The 25,084-nt window shown below is 59.5% G+C and overlaps 2 protein-coding genes and 1 long non-coding RNA gene across 6 annotated transcripts; all 3 read right to left on the minus strand.

The window, feature by feature from the left end:
- Nucleotides 1–648: 648 nt before the first annotated feature.
- Nucleotides 649–17,009, minus strand: LOC127465989 (non-receptor tyrosine-protein kinase TYK2-like). 3 transcript variants are annotated; one of them, XM_051776548.1, is made up of 24 exons: nt 16,952–17,009; nt 15,575–15,790; nt 15,163–15,286; nt 14,368–14,512; nt 13,587–13,750; nt 12,396–12,786; nt 11,606–11,800; nt 11,348–11,505; nt 10,721–10,844; nt 9,524–9,716; nt 9,329–9,435; nt 8,787–8,963; nt 8,162–8,249; nt 7,466–7,593; nt 6,873–7,008; nt 6,428–6,579; nt 5,680–5,830; nt 4,973–5,070; nt 4,548–4,740; nt 4,069–4,187; nt 3,247–3,419; nt 3,054–3,171; nt 2,268–2,378; nt 650–1,952 (listed from the first exon to the last, which is right to left on the minus strand). In XM_051776548.1, the coding sequence occupies exons 1-24, from the start codon at nt 17,007–17,009 to the stop codon at nt 1,818–1,820; spliced, it is 3,654 nt and encodes a 1,217-aa protein (XP_051632508.1). In that variant the 3' UTR covers nt 650–1,817. The 3 variants fall into 3 exon arrangements, with proteins under 3 accessions (XP_051632507.1, XP_051632508.1, XP_051632509.1); XM_051776547.1 differs by lacking the exon at nt 16,952–17,009 and having other exon boundaries at nt 649–1,952; nt 11,606–11,862; nt 15,575–16,411; XM_051776549.1 differs by lacking the exons at nt 650–1,952; nt 2,268–2,378; nt 3,054–3,171; ... (4 more) ...; nt 5,680–5,830; nt 16,952–17,009 and adding an exon at nt 5,846–6,026 and having other exon boundaries at nt 6,367–6,579; nt 11,606–11,862; nt 15,575–16,411.
- Nucleotides 2,597–2,941, minus strand: LOC127465990 (uncharacterized). Its single transcript, XR_007902510.1, has 3 exons — nt 2,833–2,941; nt 2,707–2,769; nt 2,597–2,612 (listed from the first exon to the last, which is right to left on the minus strand). It is a non-coding gene; the product is annotated as an uncharacterized LOC127465990 (long non-coding RNA).
- A 777-nt stretch (nt 17,010–17,786) lies between the features above and the next one.
- On the minus strand, nt 17,787–23,341 carry LOC127465991 (hsp90 co-chaperone Cdc37). 2 transcript variants are annotated; one of them, XM_051776550.1, is made up of 8 exons: nt 23,191–23,341; nt 21,860–22,141; nt 21,672–21,777; nt 21,259–21,374; nt 20,758–20,880; nt 19,950–20,132; nt 18,763–18,834; nt 17,787–18,258 (listed from the first exon to the last, which is right to left on the minus strand). In XM_051776550.1, the coding sequence occupies exons 1-8, from the start codon at nt 23,290–23,292 to the stop codon at nt 18,109–18,111; spliced, it is 1,134 nt and encodes a 377-aa protein (XP_051632510.1). In that variant the 5' UTR covers nt 23,293–23,341; the 3' UTR covers nt 17,787–18,108. The 2 variants fall into 2 exon arrangements, 1 of the variants encoding a protein (XP_051632510.1); XR_007902511.1 differs by having other exon boundaries at nt 18,198–18,258; nt 19,868–20,132.
- Nucleotides 23,342–25,084: the final 1,743 nt, after the last annotated feature.

The following is a 25,084-nucleotide window of genomic DNA, read 5'->3' on the forward strand; positions in this document are numbered from 1 at the left end:
AAGGGCGAAAAGAGAATTTTGGGGTGAAAAAGGCCAGTTTGGGGGCACTTCCGCCGCCGCCATCTTGGCTCTGGGCACCCCCCAGTAACGCGCCTCCCCATTGGAGGAGCGCTCTGCGGAGGGGGGGGGGGATGTGTCGGAGCGTGTGATTGGGTGAATCATGAGGGGGGTTTTGTGTCCGAGGTGATGATTGGGTGGGGCGGGGTGAGGGTGAAGGTTGAGGGATGTGATTGGTTGGGTGGAACGGGGAGGGAAGCGCGACTTTTGACCCCTCACAGGGACCCGAAACAGCCCAAAAACATCCCGAAATACCCTCAAAACATCCCGAAATACCCTCAAAACATCCCGAAATACCCTCAAAACACCCCCAAAGGGACCCCGAAATACCCCCCAAAACGCCCCCACAGGGGCCTAAAAATACCCACCACAGGCACCCAGAACATCCCTAAAGGGACCCCAAAATACCCAAGGGACCTCAAAAATACCCCCAAAATACCCTCAAAGGCCCCCAAAATATCCCTAAAGGAACTCCAAGATATCCCCCCCCAAGGGAACCACAAAACACCCCAAAGAGACCCCAAAATACCCCCAATAGGGACCCCAAAATACCCCCCGTTTCCAGAGCAGAGAGACCCGGGGGGATTTTCCATCTTTTATTTGGGAAGGAGGAGGTTAAGGCAGAGGAGGCTGAACCTCCAAATCCTGGGGTATTCCCTCAAATCCTGAGGGGTCCCTCCCCAGCTCCCCCCCCCCCAAATCCCATCCCACTCCCCCCAAATCCTGGGAGTCCCAAATCCAGGACCCCAAATCCCAGGAGGCCTCCCCAGGACCCCCAAATCCAGCCCCCTCCCTCCCCAAATCCGAGGGTGATTCCCCCCAGGACCCCCTAAATCCAGAGAGTCCCAAACCCAGGACCCCAAATCCTGGGGAATCCCCCAAATTCCCCCCAAATCCCGGGGTGGGGACACACAACAGACAATAAATAACAGGCAATTTGGGGAGGGAATTTTGGGACCCCCCCAAACCCTTCCAAGGCAAAGGGGGGGGTCTTGAGACCCCCCAAAATCCTGATAAAGTGCCACTTTTTTTTTTTTTTTTTTTTGCTGAACCCCCATCTTTTGGGAGGGGGCCCCAAATTCCTGGTGGGAAAGGAGATCCAGCCCCCCCATCCCAAAAAACGACCCTCCCCTAAAATTGGGGTCGGGAATAAGGCCAGAATTCCGTAAATCCATAAATCACGCCCAGAAATCCACGTCCTGCTCCCAGAAATCCTCGTCCCCACAGTCTCATTCACAGTGTTTGGCATTTTGGGGGGAAAATATCTGGAATTTTTCGAGGGGGAGGATCCCCCCTCCTCGGTGCTGCTCCGTCTCCACATCCCGGAATTTCCTCATCCTGCCGGGAAAACGGGAATCCAGAGTCCGTGTGCCCCCCCCAGGGGTGTTTCCCCCCCTCCTTGGAATTTTTTGGGTTCTTTCCTCAATCCATGGAATTTTTAGGGGTGTCCTTCCCCCAGTCCATGGAATTTTTGGGGGTGTTTTCCCCCATCCAGAGCATTTTTAGGGTGTTTCCACCTCTCCATGGAATTTTTGGGGGTGTTTTCCCCCATCCAGGGCATTTTTTGGGGTGTTCTTCCCCAGTCCATGGAATTTGCTGAGTGTCTTTCCCCTCATCCATGAATTTTTTTTTGTGTCCTTCCCCTTCCATGGAATTTTTAGGGGTGTCTTTCCACTCCATTTTTTTGGGGGGGGTGTCTCCCTCCAATCCATGGAGTTTTGGGGGTGTTTTTCCCCCGGTCTGTGGAATTTTGGGGGGTCTCAGCAGAGGTTGAAGACGGAGGGGGCCTGAGCCCGGTATTTTTCCTGGAAGTTCCTGAGGATTGGGATGAGGTTGTGGAAGGAGGGGCGGAAAGAAGCTTCTGCTTCCCAGCAGTTCTTCATCAGCCGGTAAATCTGGGGGGGAAACAGGGGTGGAAAACAGGGAAAATCCTGGAAAAGGGCCCCCAACTTCCCCCCTCCCTCCTCCTCCCCGCAGGAATGTGAAGCCCTTCCCAATTTCCCTCTTCCCACTTTTTCCCTTCCCACTTTTTTCTTTCCCTCTCCCCTCTTTTCCTCTTTCCCACTTTTCCTCCTTCCTGTTTTTCTCCTCTCCCCCTTCCTTCCCCACTTTTCTCTTCCCTATTTTTCCTCCTCTCCCCTCTCACTCTTCCCCTTCCCTCCCCATTCCCTGTTTCCCTCCCCCTTCCCTTCCCTCCCTCCCTTTCCCACCTCACACGGACAATCCTTCGGGATCGGGAGCCTCTTCCCCCTCTCCAGGAGCTCCACCAACCTCAGCACCGTCATCTGCCCTTGGGTGGCTCCGATCAGCTCCAGGAATTTCTGCCGGAAAAAACCCACTGAAATCCCACCTCGGCCTCCAAGGTCCTTGGAGACCCCAATCCTGGGGATCCCTGACCTTGGGAATCCCCAAACCTGGAGTGTCCCAACCTTGGAGCCCCCAATCCCAGGCACCTCCAACCCTGGGAATCCCCAAACCTGGAGTATCCCAACCTCGGAGACCCCAATTCCGGGGATCCCTGACCTTGGGAATCCCCAAACCTGGAGTGTCCCAACCTTGGAGACCCCAATTCCGGTGACCCCCCAACCTTGGAGCCCCCAATCCCTGGCACCCTGACCCCGGGAATCCCCAAACCTGGAGTATCCCAACCTTGGAGCCCCCAATCCCGGTGACCCCCCAACCTTGGAGACCCCAATCCCGGGGATCCCCAACCTTGGGAATCCCCAAACCTGGAGTATCCCAACCTTGGAGCCCCCAATCCCAGTGACCCCCAACCCTGGGAATCCCCAAACCTGGAGTATCCCAACCTTGGAGACCCCAATCCCGGTGACCCCCCAACCTTGGAGCCCCAATCCCGGTGACCCCCCAGCCTTGGAGATCCCAATCCCGGTGACCCCCAAACCTTGGAGCCCCAATCCCGGTGACCCCCCGACCTTGGAGAGACCCCAAACCCCGAGCCTCCCCCCCAGATTCCCCGGGAATCCCCGGTCCCTCACGGCGGGGGGGCTGTTCCCGGGCTCGCAGCGGGTCAGGAGCTCGTAGAGGGTCACCCCGAAGGACCACACGTCGGACCCGTAGTAGAACTTGGACTCCCTGAGGCACTCCGGGGCGTACCTGGAACAGCGGCAATTCCGGAGCCTCCGGAGCGCCCCGGGAGCGCTCCCGGCCCGGCCCGGCCCCCGAGCTCACCAGAACACGGGGCTGTCCCCGTCCTCCCGCACCCGGTAGTACTCGTGGCCCTCGGGGACGGCCTTGGCCAGCCCGAAGTCCCCGATCTTCACCACCAGCTCGGTCTCCAGCAGCACGTTCCGGGCGGCCAAGTCCCGGTGGATGTAGTGCAGGGAGTGCAGGTAGGCCATGCCCTGGGGGGCAGAGGGGCTCAGAGGGTCAGAACCAGTTTGGGGGGGGTTAGAACCAGTTTGGGGGGGGGTTAGAACCAGTTTGGGGGGGGTTAGAACCACCTTTGGGGGGGTTAGAACCAGTTTGGGGAGGATTAGAACCAGTTGGGGGGGGGTAGAACCAGTTTTGGGGGGATTTAGGGCCATTTCTGGGAGGTCTAGAGCCATTTGGGGGGTTCAGAACCAGTTTGAGGGGGGTCAGAACCAGTTTGGGGGGGTCAGAACAACCTCTGGGGGGATTTAGGGCCATTTCTGGGAGGGTTTAGAGCCATTTGGGGGGTTCAGAACCAGTTTGGGGGGGTCAGAACCAGTTTTGGGGTGTTTTGAGACATTTCTGGGGGGGGGGTTCAGAGATATCAGAACCAGTTCTGGGGGGGATTCAGAGCCCCCATTTCTTTGGGAATCACCCCCATTTTGGGATGCCCAGCCCCAGTTTTTGGGATGCCCAGCCCTGGTTTTTGGGAACCAGCCCCGGATTTTGGGATGCCCAGCCCCAGTTTTTGGGAACCAGCCCCGGATTTTGGGAACCAGCCCCTGTTTTTGGGAACCAGCCCTGGTTTTTGGGAACCAGCCCCTGTTTTTGGGAACCAGCCCCGGTTTTTGGGGTTCCCACCTCGCAGATCTGGCGGGCGAAGAGCAGGATGTGGGAAAGGCTCAGGGGGTGCTTGGGAAGGAATTCCCGGAGGCTCCCGAGGGGGACGTATTCCATGATCAGCTGCACCACCTTGTCCCCTGGAACAGAGCAGTGGGACCCTCGTGGGGGGAGCAGGACCCCCCTGAGACCCCCCAGATTCCTGCCAGGATGGAGATTCCCCACCAAAAAACGCCGGGAATTGAGTTCTTAACTTCTCCGCAAACAAACACCGGATCCACTCCCAATTCCAATGAGAAATTCCATATGGAACGAGCCTCATGTCCCACTCTGAGCCCCTCAGTGTCCCCCCACTCTCATGGGAAGAGCGGGACCCCCCTGGGACCCCCCAGATTCCTGCCAGGATGGAGATTCCCCACCAAAAACACCGGGAATTGGGGTTTTTAACCTTCCCGCGGATCTGATCCCGGAGAATTCCCGGCTGGAAGGGCCCCCCTCACCCTGCTCGCTGCAGCAGCCCTTGTACTTGACGATGTTTTCGTGGTAGAGGGTCTTGAGGATCTGGATCTCCCTCTTCCAGCTGCTCAGGAGCTCGGGGCTGCTCCCGGATTTCAGGGATTTCACGGCCACCATCTCCCCGGTGCCGTCGTTGGTGGGGTCGTAGCAGTAGAGCCCCACCTTCCCAAAGTGCCCCTGGAGCGGGGAGAGGCGGGAATTCGGGATTTGGGAAGGGAAGGGGGAAGGTCTGAAGGGGGTCCCTGGGCCGGGAGGGGTCGGGGAAGGCGGGAGATGGAGGGGGGGGATTCGGAGGGAAAGGAGGGGGAGGGATGGAAACGGGGACTGAGGGGTGAAATCAGGGATGGAGGGCTGGAATTAGGGACTGAAGGTCCAGAATTCCCGGTGGGAATCTCAGGGCACCGCTGACCTCCCCCAGCTCCCGGATCTTCTTCAGGTAGCGCTTCTGGAAGATGGTGGGATCCGACACCGGGAAGTCGGGATTCACCGACGTCACGTCCACCAGGTCTGGGAGGGAAGGGCCAATTCCTCTTTTCCCCCCTCTCTTGGCCTTTTCTATTCCCTTTTTTTCTCCTCTTTTTTTTCCCTCTTTTCTTTTCCCTTCTTTTCCCCCATTTTTCTTTCCCCTTTTCCTTTTTTTTCCTCCCCCTCTTCCCTTTTCCTCCCCTTTTCCCCTTTCCCTCTCCCACCTTCCCCTTGCCCCATCCAGAACCTGTATCCACCTTTTCCCAGACAATCCCACCCCTTTTCCTGGTCAATCCCCCCCCTTTTCCCAGGCAATCCCATCCCCTTTTCCCAGACAATCCTCCCCTTTTCCCAGGCAATCCCACTCCCCTTTTCCCAGAAAATCCCCCCCCTTTTCCCAGACAATCCCCCCCTTTTCCCAGGCAATCCCATCCCCTTTTCCCAGACAATCCCATCCCCTTTTCCCAGGCAATCCCACTCCCTTTTCCCAGACAATCCCCCCCCTTTTCCCAGACAATCCCATCCCCTTTTCCCAGACAATCCCCCCCCCCTTTCCCAGACAATCCCATCCCCTTTTCCCAGACAATCCCCCTGTTTTCCCAAGCAATCCCCCCCTCTTCCCAGCCATTCCCAGCCATTCCCGCCGCTCACTGTGTGGCTGGAGGCGGGTGAGGTCCCTGAGGATGGTGCGGAAGGAGGGCCGTTCCCCGGGGGTGTAATCCAGGCACTGCGACACCAGCGAGGCCAATTCCCGGCACGACGGCTCCGGCAGCCGCAGCCGCTTCTCGTAGAACCGCTCCTTCTGCGGGAACACCGGGAACAGCGGCCCTCAGAGCCGGCCTCGGCCCGGGAGACGGCCCAAAATGGCGGGATAGGGGCCAAAATGGCGGGATACGGCCCAAAATGGTGGGATACGGCCTAAAATGGTGGGATATGGTCTAAAATGGCGGGATACGGCCCAAAATGGCGGGATACGGCCTAAAATGGTGGGATACGGCCTAAAATGGCGGGATATGGCCTAAAATGGCAGGATACAACCTGAAGTGGTGGGATATGGTCTAAAATGGCAGGATACGGCCTAAAATGGCGAGATATGGCCCAAAGTGGTGGGATATGGTCTAAAATGGCGGGATACAGTCTAAAATGGCGGGATACGGCCCAAAATGGTGGGATACGGCCTAAAATGGCGGGATACGGCCCAAAGTGGCGGGATACGGCCCAAAATGGCAGGAGAAGGCCTAAAATGGGGGGATACGGCCCAAAATGGTGGGATATGGCCTAAAATGGCGGGAGAAGGCATAAAATGGTGGGATACGGCCCAAAATGGCGGGATACGGCCTAAAATGGTGGGATATGGCCTAAAATGGTGGGATAGGGCCCAAAATGGCGGGAGCAGCACCTCGGAAGGGGTTCGTTCCTTCAGCGGGACGTCGGCGTCGAAGCAGATTTCCAGGAGGGTCGTCCCAAAGCTCCACTTGTCGGCGGCCGTGCTGAGGTTTCCCACATCCCGGACACATTCCGGGGCGATCCAGGGAATTCTGTCCACGCGCTCTGTGGGAAACGGGAGAGATCCTGTGGGGAAGGGTCTCGGAGAGAGGTCAGACACCGAGGGGGGGATCAGCCCTGATGGAGGGTTTGAGCCAAAACCAGGCAGAATTCCCACAGAATTCCCACATCCAAAATGCCAAATATCGGGAAAATTCACGTTGGGAAAGCAGGGAAGATTTTGGCAAAACGGCTCTGGCAAAATCCGTGGGATTCATGAGGGAAGGGGGGAAAAACCGCCCGGATTTTCCACTGGGAATTCCACCCCTGGCCAGCCCCAGGCCGGGGTGATCCCGCACCTTCCCGGGAGAGCACCGTGAAGCTGATCCCGGGATCGCTGAGCTTCACAAAGGGAGCGGATCCGTCTTCCAGCCCCTTCCTGGCCAGCAGGATGTTCTTGGCACACACGTTCCCGTGCACCAGGTTTTTATCCTCCTGGGATAAAACAAAGGAAACCTTGGGAAAGCTCCCAGTGATGCAGCAGGACAAGGTCAAGCTCAGGGATTCCAAGATAAAATGGAAAAGTGGGATTCCTGGCTCTAATTCTCTGTGTCATCTCCCTGTCCTGGGATTTTGCTCCAGGATAAACCGGGAACAGGGAATAAAAGGATGGGGAGGGTTTTCCAACACCATTCCCAGGCCCCTGGTTGGGATTCCATCCTCATCCATGGCTTTTCCCAGCTCCGAAATGAACCTACAGAGCCGGGATTCGGGATTTGAATTCCCCCTCTCCCCAGGATGTTCCTTCCCAGGGAAGAGGGAGCAGGGATGGGGCAGAATAACCCTAAAACCGGGATTATCCCCTTGGGAAGCAAAGGGAAGTGGCTCCTGGGAAGCTGCAGGGGAGGATACCCGTGAGAATTCCCGGCTGGAAGAGCCCCATTCCTGTTACCAGGTAGCTCAAGGCACTTCCCAGCTGTTTGGCCACGGTGATTTTCCAGCCCACGGAGATCCGGCCCTTCTCCTTGCGCAGCAGCACGTCCAGGGGCCCGTGTTCCACAAACTCCTCCACCAGGATGTCTGCGGGGACAGGGACGCTCTTCCCGGCCCCGCTCCGGGCCCAGCCCCGGGGAAAGGTGGGAATGGCATCCCAGGGAAAGGCAGGAATGGCATCCCAGGGAAAGGTGGGAATGGAGTCCCAGGGAAAGGTGGGAATAGAGTCCCAGGGAAAGGTGGGAATGGGGTCCCAGGGAAAGGCAGGCATGGGGTCCCAGGGAAAGGTGGGAATGGAGTCCCAGGGAAAGGTGGGAATGGGGTCCCAGGGAAAGGTGGGAATGGGGTCCCATGGAAAGGTGGGAATGGAGTCCCAGGGAAAGGCAGGAATGGCATCCCAGGGAAAGGTGGGAATGGAGTCCCAGGGAAAGGCGGGAATGGGGTCCCAGGGAAAGGCGGGAATGGCGGGAATGGGGACCCAGGGAAAGGCGGGAATGGGGTCCCAGGGAAAGGTGGGAATGGGGTCCCGGGGAAAGGAGGGAATGGCATCCCACAGAAAGGCAGGAATGGTATCCCACAGAAAGGCAGGAATGGCATCCCAGGGAAAGGCGGGAATGGGGTCCCAGGGAAAGGTGGGAATGGGGGTCCCACTCACTCTCGGACCCGCGCACGCAGACCCCGTGGACGAAGGCCAGGTGGACGTGGGACACTTGGCTCATCAGGCTGGCGGCCTCGAAGAAGGCCTGTGGGAACAGCCCCTGGAATGTCAGCCAGGCCCTGGAATTCTGGAGCAGCCAGGGAGCATCCCAGAGCCACATTCCAGCCCTTCTGGAGCCACGTTCCAGCCCCCCTGGATTCATATTCCAGCCTCTGGCACTGTGTCCCAGTCCCTGGAGCCACATTCCAGCCCCCCCTGGATTCATATTCCAGCCCCTGGCACTGTGTTCCAGCCCTTGGAGTCACATTCCAACCCCTAGAGCCACATTCCATCTCTTTTGGAGCCAAATTCCAATGCCCTGGATCCGTATTCCAGCCCTTGCAACCATATTCCAGCCCCTGGAGCCATGTTGCAGCCTTGGATTCGTATCCCATTCCCTAAAGCCACATTCCAGCCCCTGGAGCCACATTCCAGCCCCTGGATCCGTATTCCAGCCCCTGGATCCATATTCCAGCCCCCTGAGCCACGTTCCACCCCTCAGACACACATTCCACCCCCTGGCTCCGTATCCCACCCCTCAGATCCCAGTTTTCCCCCCCTATCCCACCCCAGGGGAGCTCACCAGGGCGATGTCCCTGTGACTGGGGTCCAGGACCTTGAGGATCACGTGCATCTCCCGGCTGTTGTTGTTCTGCTCCGTGGAAAAGTACTCGCCCTCGTCGTCATTCCCGGAATTCCCGCAGACCGTCAGGACCCCGTCGTAGATGTTGGTCCGGGTGCCCTGGCCCAGGTGGGCTCGCTGGGAAAACAGGGAAAGGGGCAGGTGTTGGACCCTCTGGAATGGTGATGGGAGGGTGGGAATCCTCATCCAGCCCCCCCCGGCTTCCCTCTGTGCCCCACTGTGGGAAAAGCTGCTTCCATGGGGACCTTTCCCTCCCTTTTCCTTGAAAATGGAAGGAATGAAAGATCCAAACAATCCCAAAATCAGCCCAGGGGGGTGGGAGGATCCTCCTGCTCTGGATCCTGGGATCTGGGGTGAATCCTGGGAAGGCAGGGAGGATCCCTCCCCAATTCCAGGAATCCTGGGAAGGCAGAGCAGGTCCTTCCACCCCCAGTCCCAAATCCCAGGAAAGCAGAGCAGCCCGAATCCCGGGAAAGCAGCACCTGGGTGATCTCGTTCTTGCGGATCTGGTGGAAGCTGAGCTGGGTGAGGTTCAGGATCTGCTTCCCGTTGTCCTTCACCTTCCTCGTGATCAGCAGGTCCGAGATCTCTGCGAGAGGGAGGGGAGGGCCCCTTGAGCTCCCGGATTCCTGCCATTCCCACCATTCCCAATCCCGGGAGCCGATCCGTGCCCGTACCTCCCGGTCTGGGGGGGCAGCACCTCTTCACCGTGAAGTTTTCCTCCCCGGAGCGGAGGGTGCAGCCCTTGAGCACGTCCAGCAGCTCCCGCAGGGAGGGGAACTCCCGCTCCCAGCCCTCCAGCACGAAGGAGTCCCCCTTCTTCTGGATCCGGAACTGCCGGAACTTGAAGGCTCCCGGCGCTCCGGGAGCCTGGGAAAGGGGAGTCGGGGCGGGAGCGGCGGCTGCACAGCTCATCCCAAGGGAGAGCAGGGCCTGTGAGCTCATCCCGAGGGAGAGCAGGGCCTGTGAGCTCATCCCGAGGGAGAGCAGGGCCTGTGAGCTCATCCCGAGGGAGAGCAGGGCCTGCGAGCTCATCCCAAGGGAGAGCAGGGCCCGCGAGCTCATCCCGAGGGAGAGCAGGGCCCGCGAGCTCATCCCGAGGGAGAGCAGGGCCTGCGAGCTCATCCCAAGGGAGAGCAGGGCCTGTGAGCTCATCCCGAGGGAGAGCAGGGCCTGTGAGCTCATCCCGAGGGAGAGCAGGGCCCGTGAGCTCATCCCGAGGGAGAGCAGGGCCCGTGAGCTCATCCCGAGGGAGAGCAGGGCCCACGAGCTCATCCCGAGGGAGAGCAGGGCCTGTGAGCTCATCCCGAGGGAGAGCAGGGCCTGCAAACTCATCCCGAGGGAGAGCAGGGCCCGTGAGCTCATCCCAAGGGAGAGCAGGGCCCGTGAGCTCATCCCGAGGGAGAGCAGGGCCTGTGAGCTCATCCCGAGGGAGAGCAGGGCCTGTGAGCTCATCCCGAGGGAGAGCAGGGCCCGTGAGCTCATCCCAAGGGAGAGCAGGGCCCGTGAGCTCATCCCGAGGGAGAGCAGGGCCTGTGAGCTCATCCCGAGGGAGAGCAGGGCCTGTGAGCTCATCCCGAGGGAGAGCAGGGCCCGCGAGCTCATCCCGAGGGAGAGCAGGGCCCGTGAGCTCATCCCGAGGGAGAGCAGGGCCTGTGAGCTCATCCCGAGGGAGAGCAGGGCCTGTGAGCTCATCCCGAGGGAGAGCAGGGCCCACGAGCTCATCCCGAGGGAGAGCAGGGCCCGCGAGCTCATCCCGAGGGAGAGCAGGGCCCGCGAGCTCATCCCGAGGGAGAGCAGGGCCCGCGAGCTCATCCCGAGGGAGAGCAGGGCCCGCGAGTCCCGGGAATGCTGCGCTGGGAATCTCCTCCTACCTGCTGCTGGCTCCTCTTGACCACGGAGAGGATGAGCCGGTTGAAATCCAGGACGCTCCAGCGGAGGATGTAAAGCCCTTCCTCCGGCTCCTCCCGGCGGAGCTTGGCAAAAACAAACTCCTCCCTGGGAGCAGGAGACAGGGAACGGATTGGGATGAGTCCCGAGGACATGGGATGGCTCTGGATGAGCCCCGAGGAGTTGGGATGGCTCTGGATGAGCCCTGAGGATACGGAACAGGGTTGGATGAGCCCTGAGGACAGGGAATGGCTTGGAGTGAGCCCTGAGGAGCTGGAATGGCTCTGGATGAGCCCCGAGGAGCTGGAATGGCTCTGGATGAGCCCCGAGGAGCTGGAATGGCTCTGGATGAGCCCTGAGGACAGGGAATGGTTTGGGGTGAGCCCAGTGGACATGGAATGGGGCTGGATGAGCCCCAAGGAAACAAAACACTCTGGGAGAGCCCCGAGGACAGGGAGCAGCTCTGGATGAGCCCCGAGGACATGGGATGGCTCTGGATGAGCCCCGAGGACAGGGAGCAGCCCTGGATGAGCCCTCAGGACAGGGAGCAGCTCCGGATGAGCCCCGAGGATCAGGATCACCCCCCTTTCCCCCGGGAAGCAGCCACTCACTGCATGGGCCCGTGGATGCCGTTGCGGACGCTCAGGAGCAGCCGGGGCGGGGCCACGTCGTGGCACAGGTAATGGCTGGAATCGGCCGTGAGCCGGAAATATCCGTCCACCAGCGACACCAGGGACAGGGCGAGCCCCGGCGACGGCAGAGCCACCTCCTGCCAACAGCAACCACCAGGGCTGAGCCCCGAGCGCCCCAAACCTGGGAACACCCTCCCGTCCCTCCCCCGGCGCTGCCGGGACCCCGGGAGGGCTCACCAGGCACTTGTTGTCCTGCCGGTGGATGCTGATCCGGGACTCCTTCACCACCACGTGGGTGATCTCCCGGAAGTCGCAGAAGTGGCACCAGGGGGGCTCGTTGGGCTCCGGCGGCCGCGCCGGGGCCTTGGGATCCGAATCCTTGGTCCGGCCCCTCCTCCCGAAATAGCCGCGCTGGGAGAAGGGCTCCGCGCCCTGCCGAGGGGCAGAGGGCAGAATTCCAGGTTTTCCAGCCGCTGGAAGGGTCCTGGGGGGCACTGGGGAAACCGGGGTGAGGTGGGGCCCCGGGAAAAGCCTGGAGATGGTGTGGGGTGGGACAGGGATGGGGATGCTGGGAAAGGCTCTGGGCAAACTGGGATAAGCTGGAAAGGAACTCTGGATGCCCAGAGAGCCCCAGGAAAAGCCTGGGAAGCATCTGGTGTGGGATGGATTGGGATGGGAATGGACTGGAATGCTGTGTGGGATTGGGATGGGAATGGACTGGAATGTTGGGTGGGATTGGGATGGGAATGGACTGGAATGTTGGGTGGGGTTGGGATGGGAATGGACTGGAATGTTGGGTGGGGTTGGGATGGGAATGGACTGGAATGCTGCCTGGGATTGGGATGGAATGGACTGGAATGCTGCCAGGGATTGGGACGGGAATGGACTGGAATGCTGAATGCTGCCTGGGATTGGGACGGGAATCCCGGGAAAGGCTCTGGGCAAGCCGGGATGAGCTCTGGACACCCCCGGAGCCCCTTGGGAAGGCTCCCAACGTGGGACTGGGATGGGAAGGACCCCGACCCACCTCTGGCGGCGCCGGGCGCCACTGGATGCCGGCGGTGCCCGAGACCAGGACGTGGTGAGTGACGGGCGGGTCCCGCGGGATGGGGGCCTGTCCCGGCTCCGTGCCCGGCTCCGGGGGGGCCCCGTTGGCGCAGGGCGGCCCCTTGTCCCCCTCGGCCGCCGTGTCCAGGGCCAGGGCCGGGAAGAGCTCGCTGCCGAAGCGCGGGGCCAGCAGCTCCAGCGTGGCCAGGTACTTGGCCATGAGGTCCCGCTCCGAGAGCCGCCCCGCGCCCACCGTGTGCCGCTGGAAGCGCCGCAGGAAGCGCCGGAAGACGCTGCGCATCCGGAGGCGCGTCAGGAGGCTGTTCTGCTGGATCTGCCGCTGGAAGGAGCGCGGGAGGCAGTCCCGGAAGCTGCCGGGGGGGAAACGGGGAGTGACGGCTCGGGGGGAGCTCGGGATCGGCTCCTCCGCCTCGTCCCGGGTGGTCCGGAACGGTTCCCAGTGCTCCCGTCCCAATCCCAGGCAGCATTCCAGCCCATTCCCATCCCAATCCCAGGCAGCATTCCAGTCCATTCCCATCCCAATCCCAGGCAGCATTCCAGCCCATTCCTGTCCCAATCCCACCCAGCATTCCAGTCCATTCCCATCCCAATCCCACCCAGCATTCCAGTCCATTCCCATCCCAATCCCAGGCAGCATTCCAGTCCATTCCCATCCCAATTCCACCCAGCATTCCAGTCCATTCCCATCCCAATCCCACCCAGCATTCCAGTCCATTCCCATCCCAATCCCATCCAACATTCCAGTCCATTCCCATCCCAATCCCACCCAACATTCCAGTCCATTCCCATCCCAAACTCAGACAACATTCCAGCCCATTCCCATCCCAAACTCAGACAACATTCCAGTCCATTCCCATCCCAATCCCACCCAACATTCCAGTCCATTCCCATCCCAATCCCAGGCAGCATTCCAGTCCACTCCCATCCCAATCCCACCCAGCATTCCAGTCCATTCCCATCCCAGTCCCACCCAACATTCCAGTCCATTCCCATCCCAATCCATCCCACACCAGATTCTCCACAGGCTTTTCCTGGGGCTCTCTGGGCATCCCAATTTCCAGGGAAACCAACCCTGGGGGCGCTTCCAGTGAGGAAAACAAGGAGGGGAAAGGGTGGGAAGAGGAGGGGGAAAGCAGGGATTCCCAGTCACCTGTACTTCCGGGCCACTTCCTCCAGGGAAATGCCCTTTTTCAGGGCCATGTGGGAGAGGTGCAGCACAGCCATTCCCAGGCTCTCGTTCTTGAACCTCTGGATTTCGGGCTCGCTCCGGAAATCCCTCAGGGAGGCGACGTCGTGGATGAACTCGAATTTTCCCTGGCAAAAAAAATGGGATGGTTGGGAAAAAAAAACCACATCCCTGATCTGAATTCCCTGAGCAGGGATTTTCCATTAATTCCCTCCTTTAATTGAACTAAATTAAATTAATTAATTTAGGGTAACGTTCCTTTATTTTCCCACCCTTAATTTTAAAGGTGAGATAAAAAACAAATCAATAAAAATTTTAACTTCAGATTTAAATAAAACCAACCCCAATTAAAAATCCCCTTCCCAGGCCAAATTATCCCTAAAAAAATTCCGGAATCCCACCCGGCGAAGCTTCCAGCAGGATAAAACCTTTCCAAAGGGAAAACTGGGGGGGGTTGGGGGGGGTGTTTATCCTTCAAATAAATGCCTGGAGATGGAAAAAACGGATCCTGGCAACAGGACGGAGCCAAATCCGGGCGGATTTCAGGGAATTCCTCCCAGTTTTCCCAAATCCGGGCAGATTTCAGGGAATTCCTCCCAGTTTTCCCAAATCCCGCTGGATTTCAGGGAATTCCTCCCAGTTTTCCCAAATCCGGGCGGATTTCAGGGAATTCCTCCCAGTTTTCCCAACTCCCGCTGGATTTCAGGGAACTCCTCCCGGTTTTTCCCATTCCCAGCCCCGGCACCTGCTCGAACAGGTACTCGAAGGAGGATCTGTCCAGCAAAGCTCCCCCAGGGGGTTTTTCCTCCAGGGAATCCCCCGGACGAGGCACGTTCCGAAAAACCGCCGGCTCCTTGTCGTTTATCCCGTGCCAGTTCCGGAAATAGAACCTGGAATGGGGGGAGGAGGAGAGGGAGAGGGGCTGGGGCTGGGCCAGGAGTCACATCCCGGGCTCAAACCCGGGGGGTTTGGGGTTTTTTTTTAGGAATAAAAGGTCCTGAAAGCACAGGAAAACCACATCCGTAAAAAAGGTGGGATTTGGGCACAGGGGGTGAATCCAGACTGGGAAGTGATGGGAAGCAGCCCCGGGATGTTCCCTGTTGGTCCCAAAAACCTTTGGATGGGGCGTTGTCCCTGGGCTGAGAGGTGGGAGAAGGAACAAGGAGCCCCAGGGAGAAATACTTGGAATAAGGAAACGGATCTTCCCGTGCTGGAGGAGAGGCAGGGGCTCTAAATCCTGAATATTCCCCATCTGGACCAGCCCTGCCGGGTTTTCCAAGGCTGTTCCTTATTCAATCCACACAAATGGGATTTGAATCAGCCCTGTCGGGTTTTCCGAGGTTCCACATCCAGAACATTCCTCACTTGGACCAGCCCTGCCGGCTTTTCCGAGGAAATCTGGACATGGACAACCTGGAAACACACAACCCCGGGAGCAAAGAGCTGGGAAAACCCGACATTCCTTCAGCACAATCCCAAGGAAAACCCGGGAATGGTCCCCAGGGCTCAGCTCTGGAAAACCAGAGGGAAGAGGCCTCACCTCATCCTGAACATCAGGTGGATGTTGGTGTCTTTTCCCACCTGGAATTGGTGGTTTGGGGGGAGCCACACCCGGCCCTGGGGGTCGTAGAGGGCGAAGAGGCTGTAACACAGCGGGGTGATTCCTGCCGGGACACAATTCCGAGGGGTTCAGCCCGGACAGAATTCCAAGGGTTCAGCCGGGACACAATTCCAAGGCTTTCACCACCACACCCCTTTCCCGCCCCATCATTCCCACCCGTCCCAGCAGCACAAACCCAGCCGGGCTTCCCAGGAACTGGGAATTTCTCGGCCAGGGGGTGAAATCCAGCGGGATTCCTGGGAAGCAGAGCCCCTGGAATTCCCGGGGGGGCTCTGTCCTTCCCGGGGGGGTTCCATCCTTCCCAGTGGGAATCCGCCCTCCCGGCACTCACCGATCCTGCGGGCGAGGTCGATGCAGATCTCCTCGGCGCTGAGGGACCCCTGGGCGTAGACCCGGCAGCGTTCCCGCTCCTCCTCCCCGCTCCAGTGCAGGAACACCTTGAGCCCGGGCCCGGGCGGGAAGGAACAGCCCTCGGGCGGGAAGGAACAGCCCTCGGCCTCGCCCGCGCTCCGCTTCATCCCCCGCTGGCACAGGGACATGGCGGCGCCTTCCCCAGGGAAAACCGGGAATAACGGATCCCGACGGGGATACGGGGCGATTCCCAACGCGGGGGGAGCCCTCCCGGGGGGGAAGCACCGCTCGGGAAGGGGTGTTGGGATCACCTGGAATGTCGGATCCCACCGGATTTCCCCCCCCCTCGGGTTTATCCCAGGAAAATTTGGCGCCTTTTTTTTTTTGGATGGTGACGGGAAAGGATCGACAAAACACGGGAAAGGAACGAACCCACGGAGCAAATTCCAGTGGTTTTTGGGGGGAAAAAGGTGGATTTTGGACTCGTTTCAAGGATGGATTTTGGAGCTGCTTCCAGGGGGGCTTTGGCTCATTCCCAGGTGGATTTTGACCCATTTCAGGGCGGATTTGGGGATTTTTCACCCACTTCAGGACGGATTTTGGACTCGTTTCAAGGATGGATTTTGAAGCGGTTTCCAGGTGGGTTTTGGCCCATTTCCAGATGGCTTTTGACCCGTTTCAGGGTGGATTTGGGGATTTTCACCCCTTTTGGGGTCTCTGGATGGATTTTGAGCCATTTTGAGATGGATTTGGATTGATTTGGGGAGGGAATTTTGGACCCATTTCTCATGGAATTCTAACCAATTACAGGACGGATTTGGAATGATTTCTGGACAGATTTTGACCTGTGTTGGACTGAATTTTGGACCCATTTTGGGCTGAATTTTGGACCCACTTTGGGATGGATTTTGACTCGTTTTGGGGTGAATTTTGACCCGTTTCCGGGTGAATTTTTGACCCACTTTGGGGGTGAATTCTTGACCGATTTTAGGCCGAATTTCTGACCTGTTTCATGGTGGGGTTTGACCCATTTTGGGGTGGATTTTAACCCATTCTGGGGTGGGGTTTGGCCCATCTCAGGCTCTCCGGGGGGGTTTCCTCCCAGCCCCCTCCCCTGGTTCCCTCTTCGCCCTCAGTTGGTACCGACCCAGTCCCCCCTGCCCCCCCCATTGGTACCGGCCGCGCCCCCCCGGGTTGGTACCGGCCTCTGTCCCCCTTGTCCCTCCCCTGTCCCCCCGTTCCTCCGTGTCCCCCCCTGTCCCCCCCTGTCCCCCCTGTCCCCCCCCGTCCCCTCAGTCCCCCCCCGTCCCCTCAGTCCCCCCCCGGTACCGCCCCCCCCTTTCCCCCCCGTTGGTACCGGCCCGGCCCGGCCGCCGCTCCGTCCCCCTGCGCCCCGCAGAGCCGCCGCCTCCCATTGGCCGCCAGAGACGCGCGCTGCCATTGGCCCGCGCCGCCGCTCGGCCACGCCCACACGCCTTCCGCCCCATGGGCGGGGCCTCGACCCGGGGAAAAATAACCCGATTGGCTGCGGGGAGGAGGGGGCGGGACCGTGGAGAGAGGAGGGGGAAGGGGCGGAGCCTCAGGGGACGGGGCGGTGCCAGAACGATCGGGGGGCGGGACCAAAACAACAGAGGGGGCGGGGCTTGAGGGGTACAGCTGGATCCGAAATGGGGGGGGCACAGCTGGACTGGGAACAGCTGGATCCGAAACAAGGGGCACAGCTGGACTGGGAACAGCTGGATCCAAACTGGAGGGACAGTGGTGGAAGGGACACAGTTGGATCCAAAATGGGGGGGGGGGAGGTGAGGGGGGCACAGCTGGATCTGAAATGGGGGCACAGTTGGATCTGAAATGGGGAGCACAGCTGGACTGGGGGCACAGCTGGATCTGAAAGGGGGGCACAGCTGGATCTGAAAGGGGGGCACAGTGGGACTGGGGCACAGCTGGATCCAAACTGGGGTCAGCACCAGCTGAGGGGTCACATCTGGACGGGCCCAACCCCACTGAATTCCCCCCCCAGATCCCCCCGTGAGGGGCTGAACCCTCCGACCCCCCCAGTCTCCAGTAGGACAGGGTGGGGGGTCCCCACCCCTCGCCCCTCCCAGGGGGGGCCCATCAGTCCCCTCCCCAAATCCCCCCCAAATCCCCCCAATCCCCCCCGAGCCCCCCAGTCCAAGCTCAGCTTCCCCAATCTCTTTATTCTCCGCTCCAGCACCGCAGCACCGACCCCCCCCCCCCGAGACCCCCCCAAAAATCCACCAGATCTGTGGGGGGGGGGTACCGGGGTCTCGGGGGGGGTCAGGGGGGGTCCCAACCACTTCCCAAACCTTCCCCAAAAAGTCTCTACGGCGTGAAAAGCGCGGGGGGGGGCGTGAGGGGGGAGCGGGATGGGGGGGGGGGAGCAGGAGTTGGGGGGGGAGGAGGGGGCAGGACCCTCCCCCCGCCGGGTTTTGCTGCTTTTCCAACGGGGTTTTTGACCTTTCCCGCCCTTTTTGGGGACCCGACCCCCCCAGCTCAGGGTTTTCCTTTGTCCTCGGCTCCGTTTTCCTTCTGGATCTCCTCGTAAACGGCCTCCCCGGAGCCCCTCTCCACCCCGTCCCCCCCCTTGGCGTTGGGCACCCAGAGCCCCGAGTCGATGCAGCGCTGCATGTGGTACTTGGCCTCCTGCAAAGGGGGGGGACACGCTCAGGGGGCGGTTTGGGGAACCCCCAGAGGATTTGGGACTCCCCTCCGAGGGGACTGAGGGAGGTTTGGGGAACCCCCAGAGGATTTGGGACCCCTCCGAGGGGACTGGGGTGGGTTTGGGGAACTCCCAGAGGATTTGGGACCCCCCCGAGGGGACTGGGGGGAATCTGGGGAACCCCCAGAGGATTTGGGACCCCCCCCTGAGGGGACTGGGGGTGGTTTGGGGAACCCCCAGAGGATTTGGGACCCCTCTGAGGGGACTGGGGGGGGTCTGGGGAACCCCCAGAGGATTTGGGACTGGAGGGGGTTTGGGGAACTCCCAGAGGATTTGGGACCCCCCTCCGAGGGGATCTGGGGAAAACCTCAGAGGATTTGGGATCCGCCCTGAAGGGACTGGAGGGGTTTTGGGACCCCCCAAGGGGATTTAGGGATCCCTCAGGAGATTTGGGATCCCCCCAGGGGGGTTTTGGGGTGGGAACTCACGGTGGGGTCCATTTTGCTGATCGTGTCCTGCAGCATCTGAACGTCCTTGACGTCAAAGCATTTCTGGAGCTCCTGCAGGAGGTGCTGGGAGTGACTGGGATGCACTGGGATACACTGGGATACACTGGGAGTGACCAGGATACACTGGGAGTGACTGGGATGCACTGGGATACACTGGGATACACTGGGAGTGACTGGGATGCACTGGGAGCACACTGGGATATACTGGGAGTGACCAGGGTACACTGGGATACACTGGGAGTGACCAGGATACACTGGGAGCACACTGGGAGCACACTGGGATATACTGGGAGTGACTGGGATGCACTGGGATACACTGGGAGCACACTGGGATATACTGGGAGTGACCAGGATACACTGGCAGCACACTGGGATATACTGGGAGTGACTGAGATCACACTGGGATACACTGGGAGCACACTGGGATATACTGGGAGTGACCAGGATACACTGGCAGCACACTGAGATATACTGGGAGTGACTGGGATCACACTGGGAGCACACTGGGATATACTGGGAGTGACTGGGATCACACTGGGAGCAATTGGGAGCAATTGCATCCCAAACACTCCAACACCCAACACTGAGAGGTTTAGCCCCAAAATCAGACTCATACTGGAATCATACTGGGAGTGACTGGGAGCCACTGAATCCCACAAGGATCCCCAAACACTCCAACACCCAAAATTGGGGGGTTTAGCCCCAAAAATGGACTCGCACTGAGAACGACGAGGAGCAACTGAACCCCACGAGGAGCCCCCCAAACACTCCAACACCCAAAAGCTCAGGGTTTCATCCCAAAACCAACACTCACGGGAGGCAGGGACTCGTGGGGTCACACCGGGAGTGACTGGGAGCGACCAAATCCCGGGAGGGATTCACAACAAAACAACCAAAACCGGGGATTTGGCCCCAAAATAAAGCTCGTCCTGGGAGCCACCGATCCCCAAACCCTCCCTACACCCAAACCCGGGGGATTTCAGCCCAAAAACAGCCACTCACCGGGGGCAGGGACTCGTCACCGAACCCCAACCCCTCCCTACACCCAAACCCGGGGAATTTCAGCCCAAAAGTGGCCACTCACGGGGGGCAGGGACTCGTCACCGAACCCCAACCCCTCCCTACACCCAAACCCGGGGGATTTCAGCCCAAAAACAGCCACTCACGGGGGGCAGGGACTCGTAGACGTCGACGGGGTCGAGCCCGCCGGGCCCGAGGCGCTTCTGCCGCTCCTCCTCCTCGTACTCGCGCAGGGCCTTCTCCAGCCGCGCCCGCGCCCGGCCCCGCACCCGCTCCTTGAAGGCCTCCAGCTCCTCCGTGAAGCCCTCCAGGTACTGCTGGTCTGCTGTCTGCGGCCCGAGGGGGGGTCAGCACCCCAAAATCCACCCCAAAATCCACCCCGGGGCCCCCCCCCGGCTCCGTCCCGTCCCGGCGGAGAGGAGGGGAACGCCCGGAGAGCCGGGAGGGGAGGGGAGGGTTTGGGGGAAAAGGAGGGGGAATTGGGGGGGAATTCTGCCTTGGGGGGAGGCTGAACCCCCAGTTCCACCCCCTGAGCCCCCAGTTCCACCCACTGAGCCCCCAGTTCCACCCACTGAGCCCTCATTTCCATCCCCTGAACCCCCCTTTCCACCCCCTGAACGCCCAGTTCCACCCCTTGAGCCCCCCTTTCCACCCCCTGAGCCCCCATTTCCACTCCTTGAACCCCCCATTTCCACCCCCTGAGCCCCCTTTTCCACCCCCTGAACCCCCATTTCCACCCCCTGAGCCCCCATTTCCACCCCCTGAGCCCCCATTTCCACCCCCTGAACCCCCATTTCCACCCCCTGAGCTCACCCTGAGGTCCCACCCAGCCCCACCTCCTTCCCCCCAGGTCAAACCTCGACGAAAGGAACAATTTTGAGGTTAAACCCGTGGAAATTGGGGCACCCTCAGCCCCGAGGGGGGGATTTGGGGGTGCCCAGGTGGGATTTTTACCTTAATTTTGGTGAAAAACTGCCGGAAACAAGCCCTGGGATCGACCTTGAGGCTCTTGGCCAGCTCCAGGATGAACTGCATGACGATGGTCTGGTGGGCCACCTGCTCCATCAGCGCGTGTTTCTGAGGGAGAAAGGGGTGAGAATCCCCAAAATTCCCCGTTCCCCACGTCGGGGACAAGACTTGGGGGGATTTAATAATCCTGAAGGTCTTTCTGAACCCAAATTCTTCCCAAATTCCCTGGCTTTGCACCCAGCTCTGGGCTCCTCGTGCCAGGAAACCCCAGGAGGGGGGGCTGAGGGTGAATCCCCCTTTCCAAGGAGGGGGTGGGAATCCCCCTTCGCCCTCAAGGAACGATTTCAAGGATCTTTCCCCACCTGTAATTCCCCCATTCCCTCGTTTTTGGCAGGAAAACCCAACCAAAAGGCCCTGTGAGGTGAGGACAAGGCGACTCCAGCCTGGAAAAGGGGCTCTCAGCCCAGTGCCAGCCCAGTTTCTCACCTCCTCCACCTCCAGGTCGATGCACCAGATGACCAGGTAGTTGGCTGTCTCCTCGCACACGAGGTGAGGGTTGTCTGAGAGGTATTTCTGGCTGTCATCCCAACGCCTCAGCATCCCTGGCAAACAGGGAAATGGGAGCCTTTGCCACGTGCTAATCAAGGAACAGACCCTAAACTTTGTCAGGAAAGCAGGAGGAATGAGAGGGGTGACTCATCTTGAGGTTTAATGAACCCCCTCCCCTTAAACTGAGCTTTGCCCCGGCAGGGAAAGATTGGGAGAAACACATAAAATCGGTGATTTTTCAGCAGAGTGAGTGGATTTCCTGTGGATTCCCAGCACAGGGAGGGTGTTTCCAGGCTTGGAGCACCCCAAAAAGGGGGTCCCAGCCCCCCAGGTCCCCCCCAGGCACTCACCAAAGTGTTTAATCTGCTTCTCGTATCGCTCCACAAAGCTTTTGTGTTTCTTCTCCTTCTGCTCCTCTGTCTCCTCCTTCTCCTCGGGTTTCACATTAAACACACTCTGGGAAGCAGAAAGAACCCGGGAGTGCTTTGGGGGGACCCCCCAGGCTCGGGGGGACCCTCGGGGGGCTCCCCAGACCCACCTTGCTGAACCCGTCCTTGCTGAGGGTGTCAACGTTCCAGGGCATGTTCTTCTCCTTCTTCCTCAGCTCCTCCAGCTTGTTCTCCCAGCTCTTCTCCTCGTTCTTCAGCTGCTGGGCCTCGGCCTGGAGCTTCTCCAGCTCCCCCTTCCCGCTGCCCGGCTCCCCCACCTCCAGCTCCTTCATCTTCTTCTGGCACTCGGCGAGTTTGCGTTTGCACTCCCGGCAGCCTTTATCCAGCTCCTCCTTCTCCTTCTGGAACTGCTCCATCCGCTCCACCCGGGCCTGGAGGGCGGCAAAGGCGGCGGGAATGAGGCTGGAGCGCCCTCCACCTGCCACTCCCGGAACCCCACGGGGCTCTCCCGGCTCCGTTACCCCGCGGGAAGCTGCTCTGGGGGGACACAGCACCCCCGAAACACCCCCAGTCAGGGAAACGCTGCGGCTTTTCCACACGAGGTTTTGTTGGAATTGGGAAGGAACAGCAGCTCCTCCACGGAAAACAGGGAATCACTCCGGAATTCTGGCGCTTCCAAGACCAGGTGAATTCAGTCCAAGCCCTCCAAGGTGTCACTGCCCACCCTGGGGGAATTTGGGGGGGTCTTTGCCTCCCCTGGGGAGCCCCCGAGGTGCTTCCCAAGGGAACAAGTTGCCCCTGGACGTGGCCAGGATTGGGGGGATGGAGCAGGAACCCCTTGGAGGGTCTGGTTGCCATGGAAACGGGAGGGAACAGGGAATGGGGGTGTCATGGGGTCACTGCTGGGATGGGGGAACCCCCCAGTGGGGGTCCCGGGGCTGATCCTATGGGAATATGGGAGCCCCCTCCCCCTGGGGGGATTCTAGGGCTGATCCAATGGGAACAGGGGGAGCAGAGGGGGAGCCCCAACCCCAAAGGGGGGTTTTGGGGCAGGGTCAGGGGAACAACCCCCTCTTCTTCCCCTTCCCCTCGGGAATCCCAGAGCCCGTCCTATGGGAATGGAGGGGGAAAGGGAGAGTCCCTGTCCCATGCGGGGGTCCCTGAGACTGCCTGTCATGGGAACAGGAGAACACAGCCCTCCCTTTCGCTTTTCCTTTCCCTTCCCCTCGGGAATCCCAGGGCCGATCCTACGGGAAAATGGGAAGCATAGGGGGAGTCCCCCCCTCATGGAGGGGTCCTGGGACTGGCTGCCATGGGGACAGGAGGACACCCCCCCCCTCTTTGCCCTTCCCCTTCCCCACGGGAATCCCAGGCCCGGTCTCCATAGGAACGGGGCCCTCCCGGAAGGGGGGGGGGGTGCACGGGTTGGGAACCAGGCCCGGGGCGCAGGGACGATGGCGCAGCCCGGGCGCGGCCTCACCTGGTGCCGCCATCGGAAGAGGCTGGCGGTGTCGATGTTGGGGTGGGTCTCGTCCTCGTCGTCCGAGACCTCGATGTGGTCCCACACGCTGTAATCCACCATGGCCGCGACCCTCCGGCCCCCGCCCGCGCCCGACGCGCTTCCGCCCGCGCCTGACGCACTTCCGGTCCGCCCTCACCGCCCCTCTGCGCCTGCGCACAGCCCGCCCGGGCCGCCCGCCCTGCCCGCTTCAAAGATGGCGGCCTCTTAAAGGGACAGCGCGGGTTCCTACGCAGCTCTTTATCCGCGGCGTTGAGGCGCTGGGTTAGAGGATAAACGCCCTTTCTGGGGTTGCGAGGGTTTATGTTGAAGGAAAACCCGCCTTTTCCATGATTTTAAAAGGGATCGAGTTAAAGGAAAACCCGCCTTTTCTGTGATATTAAGGGTTTCAATGGAAGGAAAGCCCACCTTCTGCATGTTTTGAAGGGTTAAAATGAAGGAAAACTACCTTTTCCGTTATTTTTAGGGTTAAAATGGAGGAAAACTGTCTTTTCTGCTTTTTCTGTGTTCCTTGAGGGAGAGGCATTTAGGGATCTAAACTGAGGTGGGATCCTCCATTTTCACCATTTTAAGGGTTTTAATTGAGGGGGAAATCCCCTTTTAGGGATTTAAATTGAGGGAAAACCCTCTTTTTCTGTTATTTTAAGGGGTTAAACTGAGCAGGGAAAAGGGCAGGAACCGTGAGGGGAAAATGGTGGGAAATGTGAGGGGAAAAGGGTGGGAAACGTGAGGGGGAAATGGCAGGAAACATGAGGGGGAAAGGGCAGGAAACGTGAGGGGAAAAGGGTAGGAAATGTGAGGGGAAAAGGGTGGGAAATGTGAGGGGAAAAGGGTGAGAAATGTGAGGGGAAAAGGGTGAGAAATGTGAGGGGAAAGGGCAGGAAACGTGAGGGGAAAAGGGTGGGAAATGTGAGGGGAAAGGGCAGGAAACGTGAGGGGAAAAGGGTGGGAAATGTGAGGGGAAAAGGGTGAGAAATGTGAGGGGAAAAGGGTGAGAAATGTGAGGGGAAAATGGCGGGAAATGTGAGGGGAAAAGGGTGAGAAATGTGAGGGGAAGAGGGTGGGAAATATGAGGGGAAAAGAGTGGGGGTCCCCCAGACATCTGGTGCATGACCCTCCCCACAAAAACACATCAAATTCCAACTTTTAAAATTTTTTATTGTTTTTTTTTTTTTTTCCATGAAAAATACAAAGAGTCGAGTCCGGGGGTGGGGGCCGGGGGGGTCCCGGTCCCCTCCGGGGGGTCCCGCGGTGCCACGGGGGGGGTCCCCGGGCACGTTTTGTCCCCTCGTTGGGCCCCCCCAAAAATTGGCCGGGGCTGAGGTGGGGACCCCTTATTGCTACTGAATTGGGGGTCCCCCCATCTCCCCCAAATTCCAGGGCTGGATCCCCGGGAAAGGGCGGGGGGGTCAGAGTTTGGGGGGGTGACGGCGGATCTGGACACGGGGGTCCCTCCTAAATATTTATATTAATAATAATTAAAACTACAAGAAGCTTCACACAGGCACGACACGAAAGAAAAACAAGAGCCAGGAGGGGCCTGGGGGGGGATCCCGGGGGGAAAAAGAGGGTCCTGGGAGGGTCCCAGGATTGGGGAAAAGCGGGGAAGAATTGGAAATAAATCGGAAATAAACCACCGAAAAGCGAGAAATTATCCCGAGGGCGAAGGGAAAATAAATAAGAATCGCAATAATAATAACAACAACACCAACAATAATTAATAATAATAATTAATAAGAAGAATAATTAAGAATAATTCAGAATAATAACAATTATAATGAGGACAGGAGACTTGGGGTTGGGGGTTTGGGGGGGGGGGAAGGTCTGCCTGTTTTTTGGCCAGGACGCTCCAAGT

This window comes from Manacus candei, unplaced genomic scaffold (genome assembly GCF_025592945.1).
Source record: "Manacus candei isolate 608988 ecotype Guabito, Panama unplaced genomic scaffold, ASM2559294v1 h1tg000557l, whole genome shotgun sequence".
Lineage (NCBI taxonomy): Eukaryota > Metazoa > Chordata > Aves > Passeriformes > Pipridae > Manacus > Manacus candei.